The sequence below is a fragment of the Schistocerca piceifrons genome, chromosome 8, assembly GCF_021461385.2.
Source record: "Schistocerca piceifrons isolate TAMUIC-IGC-003096 chromosome 8, iqSchPice1.1, whole genome shotgun sequence".
In the NCBI taxonomy this organism is placed as follows: domain Eukaryota; kingdom Metazoa; phylum Arthropoda; class Insecta; order Orthoptera; family Acrididae; genus Schistocerca; species Schistocerca piceifrons.
The window spans coordinates 342,797,988-342,821,033 of record NC_060145.1 but is presented as its reverse complement, the minus strand read 5'-3'; the positions used below and the strand labels follow the sequence as shown (position 1 = coordinate 342,821,033).

The following is a 23,046-nucleotide window of genomic DNA, read 5'->3' as shown; positions in this document are numbered from 1 at the left end:
ACACATTTATCACCAAGAAACACATACCAGCTATTTAATACACCTGCATCAAAACTCTGCAAACTACTGTGAAGTGCGTGACAGTGCATTTTACCACTTATTAGGGTTTCTTCCCATTCCATTCACTTATGGCATGTGAGTATAATGACTGTTTAAATTCTTTTGTGCGATCTATAATTAATCTAATCCAGCTCTCACTATCCCTTCAGAAGCAGTTGGTAGGCAGTTGTAATATATTCCTAGATTCATCATTTAAAGTTAGTTCTTGAAACTTGTTTCTAGGCTTACTTGGGATAGTTTCTGTCCGTCTACTGCAAAATTTTTAATAACTGTAATACATAGTATTTTCAACAATCAGTATAATTTTGTTATCAATAAGCATTCTTCAATAATATTCAGAGATTTGACACACATTATAAAGTGTGTTACGTTACAAAGTGATGACCTAAGGATAATTTTTTTTATACCAAATATCACTACACAGCTGTTCTACACTGTGTGTGTGTGTGTGTGTGTGTGTGTGTGTGTGTGTGTGTGTGTGTGTGTGTGTGAGAGAGAGAGAGAGAGAGAGAGAGAGAGAGAGAGAGAGAGAGAGAGAGAAGGGTGGGGGGGGGGGGGGGGGGGGGGGGCTGTACGAGTGCAAGAGAGGGGAACTGAGAGTGAAGAGTAGAGGTGGCAAAAAGAAAAAGAACATTATAAACGATAACCAGCTGTCAGAAATAGCTACCCTTCCTTGGTAGAGCGAGTTGGAATGCTAGTGAAACAAAACCATGCTTCTCTCTCCTTTCGTTTCATTCTTAGTAATAAAGGCAATGAATGATATATGTCCGTTTAAGTAACGTTTACTACCTCTTAATATCAGGAGTATCATCCCACCCCATATTTTAATTGGTAAATTATACATTTTAGCAGTAAAAACTCTGCAAGTACTTGGACATTTGCCCAGCCCACACACATTTTGTTGTCTGTAAGTTTGGCTTTTCCTCCACCAGAGGCTAAAACAGTCAAACAGGATGGAGAATTAATACTACCTTTCATCCTTCAACTGTCAGCAACTAAACAATCTTCTGTGTTATTAAATGAAATGAGCAGCAACCATCAGAGGCCTGGCATGTGTAACAGTCTAAATATTGCTCAATGTACAACAATGATGCAATTGTAACCTGACTGTTCATATTGTTAAGAATACATTTGTCATGACACGCCAAAATACTGTATTACACTAATACAGCAACATAAACAGTTCCTTAGTAATAGAAAAATGGAAACTCCAAGTAGGAATACCAAAAATGTAAGAAAAGACAGATTGGTACTTACCATAAAGAAGACATGCCAAGCTGTAGATAGGCATAATTAAAAGACACTCACATACAGCTTTTGGCCACAGCCTTCATCAGTAAGAGACACACACCATTCACATACACGAGCATGCGCACGTCATGCACACACGACCCTCAACTAGAGCATCTCGGGCTGGAATGCACCTATTACACTGGATGCAAGCAGCAATCTGTAAGGGCCAGGGAAGGGGACGGGATAGTAGTATATGGGAGGGGAGCTGTTACACAGATGACAACCATGGACGCACCCCCACCTGCAGCATCAGACGCTGCGTCTGCAGGCTCCACAATGCTTATAGCCAAGTGCGCCCGTCTGGAAAACTGGGCCCCTGACATCATCAAGCATTGCCAGGGGCCAGTACCTGTGCATTGTCTGCACCCTACACAGGGAGATGTCTTGTCACTTGGACTAATTGAGGTCATGCATGGTGGTATCTGTTCTGCATGGTCCACTGTCTACTCCACCCCTGCCAATGCTTGTTCCTGAGTCACAGGTGGTCTGGTTCACAACGCAGGAGGGTTGTTGCCTGTAGATCACTGTCCTTGGTTCCTGTCTCTGCCCCTCTCCTTGATTGCCATTGCCGGTGCATCCCTCACTACAACTGACATCACTGCTGCTGCCTCCACTGCTGGGTCCCGTGCGACCATCATCTCAGATGCCACCACTAACCTCAAACAAGGACGTTGTTACAGGGACGCTACCCCCATCCTGCCCTGTGGCTTCTCACAAGGGGGGAGATGGCATGCCAAATCCCCCCCTCCCCTCATCCTTCCCGCCCCTACTCACCGGCTCCTGTCCATCACGTGCTGCAGCAGCCACTGTCATCAGGTGATGAAATGGACATCAGCACCGTCATTGGTGTTTTCAATGATTCATAATCTCAGTGCCTTGTGAGATCAGTGCTTTTTTCACAGAACCACTTCTTTTTTGGTCACAGTGCCTTTTTTTTCCGGTACCAAACATATTTTCCTGTACCATGCAATTTTTCTGTGCTTAAGTGTTTGTACGAATCTTTGTAGTTGTCCCACCCCCTACAAGGGAGGAGTGATGTACCTTCACTCATGACACACGTAATTTCAGAGGTTGCTTATCCATACAGTTCAGAGGCCCACTTATAGAGGCCACATAGGTTGGTCCCCTGGCACGCTCTGGTGAGCCGCCAAGGAAACAGGATTATTTAAGCGATTTCTAACGAGTGTTCGGCCTATCCTGTACCCTATATTACTGTTGTCCAGTCAAAGTGTACAGTGCTATGCACAAACTGTGTCTTACATATTGCTCTATACAGTACTATATTCCATAAATTGTGTTTGTTCTTGCTATAGCAAATATCATCGTGTTGGAGAGTTTGTCCCAAGGTGTGACTGTGTTATTGTCAAGTCCAAGAAATGTTCTAGTTTAATTTGTTTCAAACAATGTGACTAAATATTTTACATGATGCTGATGGTGTAAAAATGGTGATACATCAATACGTGGCATGCAGAAAATGTACGGCTACAGCCATAAGAATTTTAAAGAAGCAAAAGAACATGCTAGTAGAAAAGCAAAACTGGTAACTGACATTTTCTCTCTATGTAATGAATATATCATGACAATTTACACCAGAAATTATTTATATTAACATATACTATAATGCAAAACCAAATCTAAAACTACTGCATTAGAAAACTCACTTGGAAATACGATTCCTTTTCCAAACGATCCATTAGCAACTCAAATGTATCAACAGGCACATCTGTAAGCCCAGCAGCTGCTCGTCTCTCATTAATGATACTAAGCCATGCACAGTCTTCTTCATCCATGTCATACTCTACTTCCGCATCCATCTCTTCTGCTGATCGCTCAATGAACCTGTAATTCAGGAAAACATAGTGTTGCATGTTTTCTTTGCTGGATAAAATTGTTCTCTATAAAAAAAGTTAATGGGCACTCACTGATAAATAACTCAAATGAAGGATACATGGGTATAAATCTGAACAGTATTACTAAAATTCCCTCCTCAGGGGACACCGCCTTAACGTAGCACTGTCCGTGCGGGTGAGATGGTTTGTGCACTCTGGATCCAGAGGGCTATGCCGGCGGTAGTGTAACTAACAGCAGGGCCACCCATGCCAGACAGGCCAATGGGGAGGAGCCAGACGAAGTGTGTCCCACAACGACCTATCTACTGTCTCCTGTCCGATCCTATCCTAAGCCTATCCCTCTCCCTTATCATTCTTAACATCCTACACCATAGAGCAGCAAGGGCTCTAGAGGCGTAGTGAAGCCAGTCTCCCTAAGGGAGTAAACCCAATACAAATCACCTGCTGCCTTGCAGTTGGCAGAGGGATCTACAAAGGCTAAGGATGCTCCCCCGAACACGGAGCCAACTACCCTGCGAGAGGTAAGGGGCAGCCCCCCAAATGGTTGGGCGGAAGATGACAGATCTCCCCCTGTAAAACATCAATTGTTGCGAATGCTAGCAAAGGAATAAGCCGGACGGATATTTCGATGACGACCCCAGCAAACAAAAAAAGGATAAGAGATATGTACATAGGAACATGGAATGTGTGGAGCCTATACCAAGCTGGAGCCCTACGTCAGCTGCTAACACAAGTAAACAACTACAGTATATAAATAATGGCTAACCAAAAAATTAGGTGGAAGGGGAGTGACATAACGGATGCAGGAAATTTCACTATCTTCTATAGTGGTGGGAGGATGAATACCTTTGGAACAGGTTCTGTGGTCGCTAAAGAACTGAAACATGCGGTGATGTGCTTCCAACCAATCAATGAACGGATGTCCATATTAAGATTAAGGGGAAAATTTTTCAACATTACAATCATAAATGTACATGCACCCACAGAGGAGGCAGATGAACAACAAAAGGACGAGTTTTACAGCAAGGTAGAACAACAGTATGATCAGGCTCCCAAACACGATGTCAAGATATTAATAGGAGACCTGAATGCAAAAATAGGAAAAGGAGAGGACTTTCAGCCAACCATAAGAAGACATAGCCTCCATGAAATATCAAACAACAATGGACTTAGGGCTGTAGATTTTGCTATAAGCAAAAACATGACTGTCGGCAGTACATGTTTCCCACATAAAAAAAATACACAAAGAAACATAGATTTCACCAGATGGACAAACCGGAAATCAGATAGACCATATATTGATTGATCGGAGATACGGATTAGACATAATGGATGTTAGGAGCCAATGTGGAGCTGACTGCAATTCAGACCATCATCTAGTGAGAATTAAATACAGACAAAGGATCTCACTATCGAGTAAACAAAAAGGCCACCAAAAAAAAATAAGTTTGACATTAAGAAACTGAAGTTAGAAGAAATACAGAGAGCATATCAGATGAAAATAGAAGAGAGGATTAAGAATGAGACCGACACATCAAATGAACATATAGAAGTAATCTGGAAACGATGTAAGACTGCAATCCTTAAGGCAACTGGAGAGGTTTTAGGACATGAACGGGCTCAAAGAAAGGAAGATTGGTTTGACGAAGAATGTATCAGAAGAATTGAGGAACGTAATATAGCACGAATGAAATTATTGCAGAGAACAACTCGAGAAAATCTGAATGAATATAATGAAAAGTGCCGTGTAGCAAAGAGGGTCTGCAGACAGAAGAAAAGAGCACTAGAAAAGAAAAAACTGGAAGAAATTGAACAGCTAGGAGAAGAGAAGCAAAGTCGTGAAATGTACCAAAAGATTAAAGAAGGAAAGACCGGGTTCCAAGCCAGAACAAATATGTGTAGGAACAAAGAAGGGGATTTGATAGGGGAGAGTAATAAAATATTTGACAGGTGGGCAGAATACTTCCGAGAGTTACTGAACACAGAAGTAGAAGGGTTAGAACGAGAAGAACAGGTGGAACTAATTTACTATGGACCAGAGGTTTTAACACCAGAACCTACACTGGGGGAAGTGATGCAAGCCATTAAGACCTTAAAAAACAATAAGGCACCTGAAGAAGATCAGATCCAGGTCAAACTTCTCAAGTATGGTGAGGAAACGCTGTGGAAAACAATTCATAAAACAATACTGAATATCTGGCAAGAGGAGAGCATGCCAAAGGAGTGGAAAACAGCTATAATATGCCCCATACATAAAGAAGGAAATAAATTAAACTGCCAGAACTATCGAGGACTCTCCCTACTAAATACTACATATAAAGTTTTCTCCAAGATTCTAACAAGCAGGCTTACTCCATATGTGGAAGAGAGAGTTGGAGACTATCAGAGTGGCTTTAGAAGAAATAGGTCAACAACTGACCAGATATTCACATTGCGCATACTATTTGAAAAAGGTTCCGAATATCAAATTAACATACACCAGCTTTACATCGACTTTAAACAAGCCTATGATAGCATCTCAAGAGTGGCATTGAAGAATGTAATGGAAGAGGCTGGAATACCTAAGCAGCTCATTAAACTTTCTATGATGAGCCTCAGCGAAACCAACTGTAAAGTAAAAATACAGGGCGAAACCTCCAGAGAAGTGGAAGTGAAGAAGGGAATTAGACAGGGTGACAATATCTCCTCTTTGCTATTCAACCTCTGCCTAGAAAAAGTCATAAGTAAGATAGAGTTAAATGAAGGAGGAACCTTCTTAAATCGTTCACTCTAGTACATAGCCTATTCTGACGATGCGGCATTACTCGCACAAAACACTGCTGTGCTAGGCAAAGCCAATCAACAACTGGAGAAAGGTACAAGGGAACTTGGCCTGACAGTCAACATCAAAAAGACCAAGTATATGGCAATGACCAACCAACAAAACCTACCAAATCTCAGGATAGCCGACAGGGAGTTTGAAAGAATGAGAGACTTCAAGTACCTTGGGTACTCACTGAGACAAACGACATTGGCAGTGAGGTAAAAGCCAGAATAGCAGCAGGTAACAAATGTTACTTTGCCGCATTACTCATGCTTAGGAGTTTGCTTCTATCACGTAAATCCAAAATCCTCATTTACAAAACAATTATAGGACCAGTTGTTATGTATGGTGCCGAAACGTGGACCATGACTGTAAATGAGGAAAGGATCCTTAGCATATGGGAGAGAAAGGTGCTACGTAAAATATAAGGCCCAGTATATGAGCAAGAATGTTGGCGCATTCGTACGAATGCAGAACTACAACACCTTTTTGAAGAACCTGACACTGTTACTACCATTAAAATACGAAGACTACGGTGGGCAGGGCACGTGGTCAGAATGGAAGAAGACAGAGCATGTAAGAGGATTTTTGATGGCAAGGCTAGAGGCAGACGGCGGAGGGGACGCCCCAGAAAGAGATGGGTGGATGGAGTTGAAGAAGACATGAAAAAGCTGGGTGTCAGAGGATGGAGACAGAAAGCCATGGATCGGATAGAATGGCAGGATATTTTGATGCAGGCCAAGGCCCTCCAAGGGCTGTAGAGCAGAGGAGTATTAGTAATCACTAAAATTCAATAATTATTGTGTTGAATCAAATGAGGCCTCAGTTTAAAGTTGTGTGACAGTAATGCCACATCAATACACATGTTCAATATAAAAATATGATATCTGCGTGCAGAATGTGTAATGAAAATGTTGCTGCTGTTCGAGAAGAATAACACAGACAGTCTTCTAAATAGTGACTACCAGAATCTCAAGTATTCACTACACAAGCATTTTCAACAAATTATGAGAGAATGTTTCAATTGACATTAAACAGTGCACTTCTGAAAATGGAACTAAAAAAAAATCTGTCTGTGGAAGGTATTCTTTGGTAGTCAAAACATAGAGCAACAACCACAAGAGTAAATACAACTACTGCCATTAAAAGTGCAATGAACACCATTGCCATTTTCATCTCCAGGGAGAGTAAATGACACCTTTACACAGGTGATGAAGCCCAACAAACTTAGAAGTTATTAGAACAGAAATTATTACTATTCAGTGGCGTATATCTTATTCATGAATGGGTAAAAGTTACATTTGGACCCCCCCCCCCCGCATTTTTCCAATGAGGAATGGATGTAATCAGCAGGCTTCACTACCTGTCAATTTGTTATCTCAGTCAAATTTTACGATATTACATTCATTGTCTTAGCCAAATCGCAGCCAAATTGTCACCCTCTTACCCTAACTTAGACCTTGGGCTGCATTACAGATCAGACCATCACTACAACCAAGATTTTAGGGGTGGTGATTCAGTACCATACTTTAATCTATGAATGTCATTCTTGAAAGTAATCGGAGAATTGTGAGAACTCACTGTCACAGTTGGGTCTATGAATTTTTAACAGCCATGGCATAGAAGCAAATAAATGAACTTGAAGCAGTCAATATTGCACTTTACTCCTTTTTGTGATAAGTTTTGACCAAATAACAATCTTCAGATCAAGATGTTCATGGTCAGATGGCAGTACTGTCAGCATTACCATGGTGTATACGTGGACATTGAAAAATATTATTCTTACAGTTGTGCCTGATGTTCAGAGATAACTTGCTTTCTGACTGCTTGGAGGAATAAGTGTGCCCCTGCTGTAAGACGGCAACTTTCAAGACAGCAAGTGCACTCACTTGATGTTTTAGACTGGGGTACTAATGTGATAAAAGCACAGAATACATCGAACATAAAAGTAAGGAGACATTATTGAATAACATACCAAAAGATTCCTATACTGTCACTTTCACATCAATCATTAGCAGTCTACATTTGATTCCACTTATCGGACATCTTCTAGGGACAGCATTGTAGTCAAAAGAAAAAATGAAAAAAAAGGGGAAGGGGGCAATGTAGTAGAAAAACAGATTCAGTATATGATAGCATTACTGAAATAATTTCTCACTTACCTGATGTACGAATTTGGACGTGGTGGTGCGTCACTTATGTTGTAGTTATCAAGAACTGTGAAACATGGTTCTGGTAGTTTTACTTTTTCTTCTGCAGCGCTAGTTCTCCCATCATTTGTGCCATGGGTGCCACACTAAGAAAACATACCAAGTAACTGAGTGACACAAAATCTTCCTGTTGCAACTAATATATCTGTACATACACTTTAAGCCTTAGCAAACAGATGATTTACATCAAAGAAAGAAATTTGCATCATTAACACATGAAACACTACAAACAGAAAAGACAATAAATTGTCATCAATCACAAAGAATACTGGAATGTGTAATTAAATTTCTTGTTTTGATCAGTTTTATTTTTCAACAAGTCAAATTTAACTGCCAATGACAGAATGATACACAATACTGAACACTGAGAAATAAATAAATCAAAACTGCTCTACAATATATTGCAACAACATAAATAGACATAAAAAGATTATCAACAAATTCAAATGGAATACATTAAAAGAATCTACATCTACTTACATACTCCACAAGCCACTGTACGGCACGTGGTGGACAGTATCCTGTACCACTAATACATTCTAGACAGTATAACATGATCCCCAACAGCTCACAGCCCTGTTGCCAGCTTTCAACTGCGAAGCACTGACGGTTGCAAGCGCAAATAGTAGTAGCTGTCTACAGGGATCTGACAACAATGAGGCATTGCCAAAGAGACGTTTACAAAGATGCATTACAGTATCAGTTGACGTAGGTCCGTGAAGCTGCCATCTCCAACTGTCAGGGATCAACTTACGCCAACTCGGATATAGTCATTTCATTTCCTGTTCCACTCGCAAATAGGGCAAGGGAAGAATGACTGTTTATATGCCTCCACACAAGCTCTAATCTTTCCTTCACGGTCCTCACGCAGAATGTATGTTAGCGGTAGTAGAATTGTTCTGCAGTCAGCCTCAAATGCTGGTTCTCTACATTTTCTCAATGCTGCTCCTCGAAAAGAAAGTTGCCTTCCCTCCCGTGACTCCCATTTGAGTTCCTCAAGCACTTCTGTAATACTTGCATGTTGTTCAAACCTACCAGCAACAAATCTAGCAGGTTGCCTCTGAATTCCTTTGGTATCTTCCTTTAATCTGACCTCGTGTGGATCCTAAACATTCAAACAGACTCCAACAAAGGGTCACACTAGTGTCCTAAGTGCAGCCTCCTTTACAGATGAATCGTATTTTGCTAAAATTCTCCCAATAAACCAAAGTCAAATATTTGTTATCCCTACTACAATTCTTACAAGCTCATTCTATTTCATATTGCTTTGCAATGTTATGCCTCAATATTTAATTGACGTGACTGTCAAGCAGCACACTGCTAATTTTCAACTTTTTGTTTCTCGTACTCACCTGCATTACCTTACATTTCTCTAAATTTAGAGCTAGCTGCCGTTCATCACACCAACTAGAAATTTTGTCCAAGTCATCTCGTAGCATCCTACGCTCACCCAATTACGACACCTTCCCATACACCATAACATCTTCAGTAAATAGCTGCATCCTGCTGCTTACCTTGTTTGCCAGAGCATTTACATACATAGAAAATAATAGCAGTCCTATCACACTTCCCTGGTGCACCCCTGACAATACTCTTGTCTCTGATAAACACTCACTGTCAAGAACAATATATTGTTTTCTATGAAGTCTTCAGGCCAGTCAAAAACCTGAGAATCTATTTTGTAAGCTTGTACCTTTGTTAACAGTTGGCAGTAATGCACTGTGTCAAATTCTTTATGGAAATCCAGGAATATGGAATCTGCCTGTTGCTATTCACCCATAGTTTGCAGGATTTTATGTGAAAAAACGGCAAACTGAGTTTCACATGGGCAATGCTTTCTAAAACCCTGCTGATTTGGCACCAGAAGCATTTCCCTCTTGAGGAAATTTATTATATTCAAACTGACAATATGTTCGAGGATTGTGCAACAAGCCGATGTTAAAAATTTCATCATCATTTATCACATAAATGGACTTTCTTAAAACTTCATAGATGCATTTTCACTGACAATTCTATAAATGTATGACGGTACCAGTTAACAGCATGATAATGCAGCTGTAGACCTATGGCATCATTAACATGGTAAAGGTATGAGCCTTAACAAACAACCAACAACTGCTGTCAGCAATAACACGAAAACATTATTAGAATAAAATCCAATAAAGTAACAATACTCTCCCACAGGAATATGGGTTTTTGAGTAGGCAATGTTCTTGGTATTAATATCTTCAAACATATTAAAAACTTGAATATGCTAACTTCAATGTTTTTATTGTGTGTTTCAGTTGTACATGTCATGTTCTATTTAAAATATGTTGTTTAGTTCTTATGAGTGATAGCTTAGATTGTGTGTTTGCCTACATAGGTCTAGTGGAGACGGGGAGTGTACTGAAGATGTCCAATTTTGTCTCAAAACAAAAAGGTCAACACTGAATGTGTCACATCAGTATTTCAGTATTTGGAAAAAAAGTGTGTGTTGAAGTTCCACATATATATAAAAAATTAAAATATTTTCATTGTCTGTTGATTGGTTAAAATGTTATATACTTATTTAAATGATGGTATTCATGGAAATTTCTTAACGAAAGGGAAAATAAGAACATGTAATTAAAAATCTACAAGCAATAGAGATCTGAAATTATTTTTAATTAAAACTTTGTCCACAATACCGTCAGACATGAGTAACACATGCACCTTTCAGAACTATATTCTCATATTAATATAACTTGAAAACAACGTATCACCTTTAATTTGGAAAAATAAAATACAAAATTTGTAACTTTTTGCAAACTTCAAAATTGTGTTTTGAAAATATGAATTGTCATAGGATGTTAACTGTCTTTATAAATGATAATATGGAACCTTGACTATAGTTTGAAGTCGCAAACAATGGCGGTCGAGTTTAGGCTTGTTCTGTGCACCTATTTCGCTCATACTGCGGCAGCCAGTGAGTGCTCTGTAGTGTTCTGAGTGCTCTGTTCTGAATGCTGTAGCTAATCCAAGAATTAAACACGATCGTAGCAAGTTGTGTAATGAATTTCTATTTCGTTTGTTGCAAGTTGTTATCGTTGATGGTGATGGTATGTGGTAAATTCTGCATAAGCAAGCAAGAGACATAATTTGCAGTACATATGCTTCCTTGAAGTCAAAAGCACGTGTTTGCACATACCCCAACTGTCACTTGGAATCATCAATAATATCATTCCTGTCTGTGACTTAGCATGCACGAACCTCCATCATTTGTGGATGAGACTATAACTTTCGGCAATGACATTAATATCTTATCTTCTTAACTTGCCCAAATATTTCTTAACATAAATGAATCTGAAATTTTTTGATTCTTTAGAAATTATTTTCTCTAAAACTCTCCTCCTGAATATTATACAAGGTGTGATTGGAAAGTTTTAAGAATGGATCCACTAATGCTTACTGGTTTGGCGGGCAGGTACACAGAGGGTGGGGAGTGAGTCATTGCCTTGTTCTTGAACGCCCTCTCACAGTAAACTACGTTTCCTTTATTCAGTTCGTTGTGGCAGATGATTGAGTTCGTGTCTGTTAGGGCTTGTTGCTGCATTCTGTCTGCATGAAAACGAACGTAAAAACGAAGCAACGAGTTTGTGTAACATTTTGTTTTAAAACCAGGAAATCAACTTCTGAGACTTACAAACTATTAAAAACAGCTTTTGGAGATAATTGTATGAGTCAGTCAAATGTTTTTATCAGGGTCAACAGTTTTAAAAATGGCCGCAAATCATTTGGAGATGAACTACGGTCCGGCCGTCCTTCCACCTTAGGAGCGAATGAAAATGTCGTGAAAGCTTGTAACTTAGTGCGCTCTAATCGAAGACTTACAATTAGAGAGATGGCTGATGAGCTTAATTTAAGTTTCTATGTAGTTCAGTCAATTTTAACTGAAGGTCTGAAAATGCGTCGAGTGTCCGCAATATTCATTCCAAAAGTGTTGTCCAGTGACCAGAGACAATACTGACTTGAAGTGTGCCAAGAATTGATTAATCGGACAAAAACTGATCCAGATTTGTTAAATAGGGTAATTTCTGAAGACGAATCATGGGTATATGGATATTATCCTGAAACCAGGTTCACCATGACCAAAAAAAGCATGCTAAAGTTGGTCGAAGGTGAAGACAATGTTGGTGACATTTTTCCAATTTTACCATTATTGTGCTTCGTAAATTTACCCCTGGGTGACAGACAATTAACCAGGAATACTACAAATGTGTCCTTCAACGTTTGCACAAAAAGGTGTGGAAGAAAAGGCCTGCATTGTGAAAAGACAGGAGTTGGGTGCTACACCATGACAATGCTCCAGCTAATCGTGCCTTCTCCATCGTTTATTTTGACCAAATTCATAATCCCTGTGCTTCCACAACTGCCGTATTCCCCCGATTTGGCCTCTGCAGACTACTACCTGTTTCCTAAACTGAAATTTTCACAGAAAGGGAAGCAATTTGACTCGACTGAAGACATCCAGGCTAAGATGGAGAGCGTCCTAACCACACTCCAGAAAAAAAAATTCCAGGAATTTTTTCAAAAGTGGAAACACCGTTGGCGTTGGTGTGTTCAGTCAGAAAGGGACTATTTTGAAGGAGATGCATCACAGTAGCATGTACGTAACACCACTGTACAATTACAAGCCCATTCTTAAAACTTTCCAATCACACTTTGTAAATTGTTTGGTACATTATTTGGCCATTGTACTTATGAAAGGTGCAATCAGAATGGGCAATATTTTCCTGTGCAAATTTTTTTTTTTAAGTTAGGCTTATCCAAACTCCAAGTAAAAAAAAATTGACACTTCAATATTTAAAATGTTTGCTGCCGTTGAGTAAATGTAATGCACTATCAATATTTCTGAGTCAAAGTAATTACATTTTATAGCAAGTGGGAAAACAATTTTTGATTTTGTTCAAGCATTTTACAACAAATTTAGATATAGAAAGGCATGCTTGCTTATGCACTTTTCTGTTAGTTATTTCTCACAAATTTGTACTTTGTTCGTCTTGACTTTATTTCTTCCCAGTGTTCCGTGAATTGGTATTTCCTACATGGGTTCAGGGTTTGAAATGTAAGGCAAAGAGCTTCTAAACTTTGCTAGACAATTGATTTATTGTCGAGTACTTTTTTTTTTACCTGGGTTTATATTTCAACTACTTGAAGCCGCAGCTCTTGGCTGATACAGATCAACACAGTAGCTAGTTACCGTAGATGTTTTATCTTTTCCTGTGATTTTCCTTGTAGTATATTTCTTAAATTTTGTGCATGTTTTTCTGTTTAAGAGGGTTAATCTCACAGTCTGTAGCACAATTTTCATTTCTTCTGAACAACCAATTACATAGCTCATTACGACATCATCGTCCATTGGTAACACATCAGAAGAGCAGAAAGTTGCATATCTAGGATTCTGTCTACTTTTCCAGTTTACTTCTTCAGCTAATGTTGCTAAGATAGGTAGGACGTGTGCATCTGTTCGGAGGTACAGGAGGAGATGGTTACAGTTTGCAAACAGCTGAATGCGCTTTTGACTACGGTCAGTCACCTTCATGCTGCTGCCTTATGGATTAGTCGTGGCGGAGAATGGCATCACATGGGCCACCTCAGGTGACGATTGATTCGCCCACGAGTTCTGCTTCCAAGGCACCTCCTAGTGTACCCAACGTGATGGATCTGTCCTTACAGCAGGTTTAATAACGAAATTCAGAAAATGTTAACAAAGCAGATGCTACTGCACTTTCAGTTCAAAACCGAAAGCACATGACAACAAGCAAAGGTTACTAGATATTTGTGTGTCTGTGAGATCTACTACGTATGAAGCATACAATAACTACCACCATTACACCCTAGCAAAAGAATGGCAGAGAACCCGATAAAATTCTGGTTCTATGTAAAATCGCAATGGGGGGTGCAAGACTTCCATCCACTTACTTGTTGATGAGTCCAGTGCGAAAGTTGTAGATATCAAAAGGAAATTTTAAATTTCACATTCAAAAAATTGTTCATGCTGGAGAATTGTACAAACATACTGTCATTTGAGCACTGATCAAGCATTCGTGGCTTTTAGAAACAACTGAAAGATTTGAAGGCAAATAAGTCAACAGGACTGCATGGGATGCCCCTTCAGTTTTATAAAGAGTGCTGTACGGTACTAGCCCCTTACCTAGCTTGCATTTATTGTGAATCTTTTGCCCAGTGCAAAGTCCCAAGCAACTGAAAAGCTCAGGTGGCTCCTGTATATAAGAAGAATAAAAAAACAGACCTGCAAAATTACAGACAGATATCTCTAACATTTGTTTACAGCAGAATTCTTGAACATATTCTCAGTTTGAATATCACACATTTTCATGAGACTGAGATCTTATATCCTAAATCAGCATGGCTTTAGAAATCATTGCTCATGCAAAATTCAGCTTGCTGTTTTTTTGCATGATGTACTGTAAACTATGGCTGAAATGAAGGGCATTAGGCAGATTATGTATTTATAGATTTCCAGAAATCATCTGACACTGTGCCCCACTGCAGTCTGCTAATAAAGGTATGAGCATATGGAATCGGTTCACAGATATGAGAGTGGCTTGAAGACAATTATTAAGTTACAGAACCCTGTATGTTGTGCTAGGTGGCAAGTGTTTATCAGAGCGAAAGGTATAGTCAGCAGTGCCGCAGACAAGTGTGATGGGACCGCTATTGTTCTCTAAACACATAAATGATTTGGCGGAGAGGATGGGCAACAATCTGTGGTCGTTTGTTGATGATTCTGTGGTGTACAGTAAAGCTTCAAATCTGAGTAGTTGGAGAAGGATACAAGATGACTTAGGCAAAATTTCTAGACGGTGTGATGAATAGCAGCTAGTTCTAAATGTAGAAAAATATATGTTAATGCGAATGAGCAGGAAAATCAAACTCTTATGTTCAGGTACAGCATTAGTAGTGTCCCACTTGACACAGTCACACCTCTTGATACCTGAATGTTATGTTGCAAAGCAATATGAAATGGAATGAGTATGCGAGGACTGTGACAGGGAAGGCGAATGGTTGATTTCGGTTTATTGGGAAAATTTTAGGAAAGTGTGGGTCACCTGTAAAGGAGACTGCATATATGACACTAGTGTGACCTATTCTTGAGTGCTGCTCGAGTCTTTGGGATCCACAGCACGCCATATTAAAGGAAGACATTGATGCAATTCAGATGAGATCTGCTAGATTTGTTACTGGTAGGTTCAAAAAACATGCAAGTGTTGCACAGATGCTTTGGGAACTCATATAGGAATCCCTGGAGCAAAGGCAGCGTTCTTTTCAAGAAACATTGCTGAGAAAATTTAGAGAACAGGCATTTTGAAGCAGACTGCAGAACGATTCTGTTGCCTCCAACATACACTGTGTGTAAGGACAACAATGATACGAGAAACTAAGGCTCATACAGAGGGATATAAAAAGACATTTTTCCCTCACTCTATTTACAAGTGGAACTGGAAAGGAATTGACTGGTAGTGGTAAAAAACACTCTCCACAATGCGCCGTACAGTGGCTGACAGAGTATCTACCAGGCGTACCAGTATGAAATGAGCGTTTTTTTGTGAAAATGAAACACTAATTTTGAATTGAAAAGTAAAAACATTTTATTCAAAGTACTGACCATTGCTTTCTATACATTTTGACCACCTTTCAGGCAATTTGTGGACACCACACCAATAGAAATGTTTGTCTTTTGAAGCGACCCAATCAGACACCCAATTTTCGACTTCTTCGTAGGAATCGAAGTGTTCCTCAGTCAATGCATGTCCCATTGATGAAAACAAATGGTAGTTGGAAGGTGCCAAGTCTGGTGAATACGGCAGATGGGGTAGCAGCTCCCAGTCAAGTGTTTTGATTGTATCCTGAACCAGTTTTGCTTTGTGTGCAGGTGAATTGTCATGTAAAGAAATTACTTTGCCATATCTTCTGGCCCATTCTGGTCTTTTTTCGAACAATGCATAGTTCAAATTGATCATTTGTTGTCTGTACCAATTAGTATTTACAGTTTCACCGGGTTTTAGAAGCTCATGATACACCACACCTTTCTGACCCCACCAAACACAGAGCACTGTCTTCTAGCCGAATCAATCTGGTTTTGCAGTTGATGGTTTTTCCCATTTAGGATTCTTAAAATAAATCCATTTTTCATCGCCAGTAACAATTTGAAGAAAAATCGATTTTCTTTCATTTCTTTGAAGCAAAATTTGACAAATGGTTTTTCAGTTTTCCATCCGTCTTTCATTCAATTCATGTGGCACCCATTTTCCACACTTTTGGATCTTTCCCATAGCTTTCAAACAGTCAGAAATTGTTTGTTGTGCAACATTTAGCGTTGCTGCCATTTGCTTCTGACTCAAAGTATCATCTTCATCCAATATTGCTTGCAATTCGGCATCTTCGAACATTTTTGGTGGTCTTCCACGTACTTCATTTCTTAGATCAAAATCATTATTTCCAAACCGTTGAAACCATCTTTTGCATGTTGCTTCTGATACAGCATGATCACCACATGCCTCGACAAGCATTCAATCCGACTCTGCAGCACTGTTTTTTCAAATGAAAATGAAAAATTAATGCTTTCCGCAAATCATCACTTTCTGGTACAAAATTCGACATTGTTAACACGATGAAAACATATGATGATGTTTGTTCCATGAGATGATGTATACTAAATATCTTTGACAGATGTCATACCAACCACACAAAAAAATTAAGGCTTGTTCACAACAAATGTTCCCTATCGACACATTTGTATCTTAACGCTCATTTCATACTGGTACACCTGGTATATGGATGTACTCTACGGCAAGTCTACTAAAAACGATTCACACTGTAAGCCTACAATGCATTTCTGAAAAGAGATCATTTGTTTTGGCACTTGCTTCTCAATGAACATGGGTAGCCAGGCTGAATTTGCATGTCGACAAGGATGATCCAACAACAGCAGCACTTGGGAAATAGGAACTGCACACCAATCAACTGATGATAGCCATTTGAAAGCGTATGACTGACCAAGAGGTGTCAAAGGAACAGTTTCATCTAGCAGTCATGACACACACACACACACACACACACACACACACACATCACACACACAACGAGTGTCGTACATACTAGAGTATAACTCCTTCGCAATGAATGTGACGTACCACAGCTACTTGAGGACCAAGATATTTCTGCAATAACTCAGCTAGATTTCTAACAATCGTGAAGCATTTTTCCACTTTTCTTAGACACAATCTTCTTGTCTGTTTTTACAGTCCATTCATCCGATCCTTTCACTACTGCATTCCCTCACTTACACTGTATATAATAAAATCTTCAAGTCCCACACACACAACCCTAAGCAGAATGATTTATGTGCAAGTTCAGGTGTGTTAATAACAAACGAAAGAGAGCTGAAAACAGTGTGTTGCCAACATGCTCAGATTACACTAGAAATTAAATGGTAAATATGGCACACACTTTACACACAAAAAATTGCCCACTGTAATTGCACCAATGAATAACACAATAACCAAATAATATACTGTAAAATAGTCATAAAATTTGTGATGAGGAAGCCACATAAATAATTTGTAAAAACTCTTAAAAATGCGATTTTTAAAATTTTTATTGATCAATACTTACAAAATACAGATAGATGGAGCAGAAATTTCGCCCGGCAAGTGCATCCGGCAGAAAAAGGATGTTAAAGACTGCCAATCTGGCAACACTGTAACCACTTGCATGGTAACTTCCTGTCAGCACATATTTGTCATGATGTACAGTTGGTGCAGTGGATAGAGTTTTGGGTTAGCATGCAAGAGGTCGATGGTTTGATCCTGGGTTAAGGCATATGTTTTTTATTTGATAAATGTACTCCTGGTGGTATGGTATCTGGCACCTTAATCATCAGAAGCGATTGCAGTGGGTCCTCTAGAAAACATTTGCACTTACATACTATAATCATAGAAATGGAAAATTGGTCAGCTTTGAAAGAAGCCCTTTCCACGTCGTGGGCATGAATTTATTCGCACCACTTCTCCCACTAGATGTGAAACCTGTTTCCTTTGTACCCTCCTCCAACAGTCCCATTCATTATTACGAACTATTATTCTTGCCTTGTACAGGTCCATTACATTTTGTTAGGCCCTTACGTTACCAGCAGGACTAGCAATGTGCTTTGCAAATAACGTCCAAACTTGGGTACTATTTACATGTGTTATCACCATGGTCCCACTAATTATGCCTTTCAAGACTGAGTCTGGTAACCGCATACTGTCTAGTACATACACTATGTAATCAAAAGTATCCAGACACCCCCGAAAACACACATTTTTCACATTAGGTGATTTGTGCTGCCCCCTACACCATATCAGCAACCTCAGTAGTCATTAGACATAGTGAGAGCAGAATGGGGCGCTCCGCGAAACTCACCGACTTCGAATGTGTTCAGGTGATTGGGTGTCACTTGTGTCATACATGTGTACGCAAGGTTTCCACACTCCTAAAAATCCCTAGGTCCACTATTTCTATGTGATAGTGAAGTTGAAACATGAAGGGACACGTACAGCACAAAAGTATACAGGCTGACCTCGTCTGTTGACTGCCAGAGACCCCCAACAGTTAAAGTGGGTCGTAATGTGTAATAGGCAGACATCTATCCAGAACATCACACAGGAATTCCAAACTGCATCAGGATCCACTGCAAGTACTATGACAGTTAGGCGGGAGATGAGGAAACTTGAATTTCGTGGTCGAGCGACGGCTTATAAGCCACACATCATGCCAGTAAACGCCAAACGACACCTCGCTTGGTCAAGGTGCGTAAACATTAGGCAACTGAACAGTGGAAAAACACTGTATGGAGTGGCGAATCATAGTACACAATGTGATGATCCGATGACAGGGTGTGGGTATGGTGAATGCCAGGTGAACGTCAGTCATCTACCAGTGTGTGTGGTGGCAACAGTAAAATTCGGAGGCAGTGGAGTTATGGTGTGGTCGTGTTTTTCAAGGAGGGGGCTTGTACCCCTTGTTGTTGTGTGTGGCACTATCACAGCACAGGCCTATGTTGATGTTTTAAGCAACTTCTTGCTTCCCACTGTTGAAGAGCAATTCAGGGATAGTGATTGCATCGAGCACCTGTTCATAATGCACGGCCTGTGGCTGAGTGGTTACATGACAGTAGCATCCCTGTAATGGACTGGCCTGCACAGAGTCCTGACCTGGATCCTACAGAACACCCTTGGGATGTTTTGGAACGCCGACTTCGTGCCACGCCTCGGTGACCGACTTAGATACCTCTGCTGAGTGCAGCACTCCATGAAGAATGGGCTGCCATTCCCCAAGAAACCTTCCAGAAACTGATTGAATGTATGCCTGTGAGAGTGGAAGCTGTCATCAAGGCTAAGGGTGGGCCAACACCATATTGAATTCCAGCATTACCAATGGAGGGTGCCACAAACTTGTACATCATTTTCACCCAGGTGCCCGGATACTTTTGATCACATAGTGTATCTCAATTCATTATTATTATTATTCTGTCGATGAGACTGTGGAAACATCATGCCTATTACCATAAGGGAAACAGTGTAATTCGAAACCAAACATTTCACAATTAGCAGTGTTGGGATGAATCATGCACAACAATATCTGTCGGAGGGATAATGCGCGTTAGGTGAAACAGTGCACAGTACTGATGGCGTGTTTATACTGTAAGCGCTGCCCACCAGACAGGGACTAGTTGCAAGCGGAGTAATGCGCTGGTGACTGACTCCAATGTACATGTGTACACATATCTAATTTTCTCATTATAAACTTCTAAACCAGTGCGGCAGATGTATGGCATACACAAATGATGAATACGTGGATATGCTTCTGGTCCTTGGTACATTTGATAACCAGGCTGGTATTGCCGCTCATCAACATGGTGCTAGATATCCTCGGCAACGCCATCCAGGTAAAAATGTGTTTCGTAATCTGCAGCTGCGTCTTTGAGAGTCAGGTTCCCTCTTTCCATCATCGTGTGACAGAGGTCGCCCATGGACTCGCTGCACTCAAGCTACTGACTAAGCTATTCTTGAGGTCATGCACCAAGAAGCAGCTCAGCAAATTACACGTAGCATAGCAAGGCAGCTGTGTGGCTTGCAACACACAGTTGTTAATGTGCTGCATGAGCATGGGCTGCACTCCTGTCATTATGCTTTCCTGCAGATCGCTATTAGTGGATGCAATTCGGTGAATGGTTCCAATAACAACAGGAAACCAAGAATGACTTCATGAAAACTGTAATATGGTTGAATGAAGCAGCATTTACTTGTGAGGGTGTCTTAAATATGCACAATGTCCACCATTGGTTTGAGGTTAATCTGCACATCACCCGCGACCGTAGATATCAAGTTCACTTTGGTATAAACGTCTGGGCTGGAATATTGAGCGACAGGTGTTTGGACTCTTACATGTTGCCTGACCGGTTGACTGCACAAAGGCATCATGCATTCCTCTCAAACTACCTGCCGTGTCGCTGGAAGATGTTCCACTACATGTTTAGTGGAGGATATGGTTCCAATATAATGGTGCACCTCCGCACTCTGGAATTAATGTGCAACAGTATTTGGATAGAACATTTCAGGGAAATGGCCCGGATGTGGAGGCCCAGTTGTATACCACATTCACCTGAACTAAATCGCCTGGATTTCTTCCTGTTGGGACACCTGAAGGAGCACACGTAGTCTACTCCACCCATGAATGTGGAAGAATTGGTTGCACGTGTTCACGCTGCTCTTGTTACTGTGGACGCAGCTTTGCTGTGAAGGGTCCAGAGCTGTATGATCTGGTGGGTTGTGCAATGCTTGGACGTGCAGGGATGTCACTTTGAGCATCTGTTGTTCTGAGGATAACATAATCTGTTGTGAAGGTCATGTGGTCATCAATATGGACATTATTATTGTCACTGATTTGTAATGTGCGGCATCTGAGCGCTCATTTTACATCTAGTATAAATGACAAGTACATGTTGTGTTACTGTATTGTGCTACCATCTTTAGCAACTCAAAATTGACATTGTCTTTGTAGTTATTCTGTCCTATGACAGGTCATTCGTTTCAACCGTCTATTTCTTATTTGCCTAACCACGTCTTGTTATGTTCAGTGTTACAAAATGTTGTAAATTTAAGATATGTGCGACCTAAGGAACATCGTATATTACAGTATGAAATGTCAGAATGAAATCAGCACATAAAAGAAATGTGTCCCAACCCAGGATCGAACCCTTGACCTCCTGCATGCTAACCCAAAACTCTATCCACTGCACCAACTGTATAGCATGACTAATACATGGTGACAGACTTATTACCATACATGTGGTTACAGTGTTGCCAGACTGCCACTCTTTAACATCCTTTTTCTGCCGGATGTACTCACCGGCCAAAATTTTGTGAGAGACTCTTTTATCGATGGTGTGTGAGGAGTCGCGCTGTGAAGCCCAAGTGTGCGAATTTCGCTTCACCCTGTATATATAGGTGCGTGCGCGCACGCACACCTGCACTGCCTTGTCTTCCTTTAATGAGACATAGTGGGGATTTCAAACGACCAAAACAGTACTCAAGAATGGACCACACTTGTGTTTTACACTCAAGTTTCCTTTATAGATGAGCTACTGTTTCCATTAATCAATATGATTGTGTCAAGCATCACACAACTAATACTGTATTCAAATATTACAGGATTGTTTCTCCTACTCATCTGCATTAACTTACATTTCATACATTTAGAGAAAGCGGCCATTTATCACACCAAAGGAAAGTTCTATATAAATCACTCTGTAACCTTCTACAGTCATTCAACAATGATATTTTCCTGTATATCACTGTGCTATCGGCAATCACAGATTACAATTCCCCTATCTGTCAGATCATTTATCACAACAGCTGTCCTACCATGCTTCCCTGGAGCACTCCTGACTGTACACGTGTCTCTTGACCAATTACTTAAGAAATCTTTAAGAGACTCACATATCTGAGAACCAATTCCATATGTTTTCTCCTTCACTAACAGTTTGCTATGTATCAAATGCTTTCCAGAAACCTAGGAATATGGCTGCCTGTTGCCTTCATTCATGGTTTGCTTGATACCTTGTGAGAACAGGACAAACTCAGATTCACACAAGCATTGCTTTCCAGACCTGTGCTGGTTTGTGGGTATAAGCTTTTCTGTAATTTATCGTATTCAAACTGTGAATACATTCAAGAATTCTAAATCATACTTATGTAAAGGATATTGGCCCGTTATTTTGAAAGTTCGTACTTCTACCCTTTTATACAGGAGTCACCTGTGCTTTTTTCCAGATAGGTGTAATGTAGGTTGAGGTGACAGACAGAAGTACAGCACAGACTGAGTGCTAGGTTAGATTGGAAGGTTATAGCTTGGTTGTGATTTGGAGAAGTATTCTTTAGGCTTTAATATATGTATGTCATCAGTTTGTCAGTACAGAATTGCATTGTTTATTAATTCCAGAAATATCTGAAAGTAGGGATATTGGCCATGGACATAAATATAGGCCTGTGCAGAGAATGTGCAATGCACGGAAAACTAAATAATGATAATAAATAGTAGTGATCCATTCAATGGGTTTGCCAACTCTCAAGCAAAATATAACTTTTCAACCAAACCTAGGCATAGGTCTTCACATAAGTCTGTAACCCACAATTCCAATAAAAAAAGTATAAGTCTATCATAAAACACACTCTATACTACAGATCCTGCCAATGGATCACCGTCTCTAACGACCCATGTAGTCTAGCAAACAACACAATCT

The 23,046-nt window shown here is 40.1% G+C and overlaps 1 protein-coding gene across 2 annotated transcripts in view; it reads right to left on the bottom strand.

The window, feature by feature from the left end:
- The window catches only part of LOC124711221 (peregrin), a 256,431-nt gene that overhangs the window by 231,314 nt on the left and 2,071 nt on the right, over positions 1–23,046 (bottom strand). For both annotated transcript variants that reach the window (XM_047241178.1, XM_047241180.1), the window contains exons 3-4: positions 8,169–8,302; positions 3,015–3,192 (exon numbers count right to left, since the gene is read on the bottom strand). In XM_047241178.1, the coding sequence (XP_047097134.1) occupies positions 3,015–3,192; positions 8,169–8,302 (312 nt within the window). The remainder of the gene's footprint in view (positions 1–3,014; positions 3,193–8,168; positions 8,303–23,046) is intronic.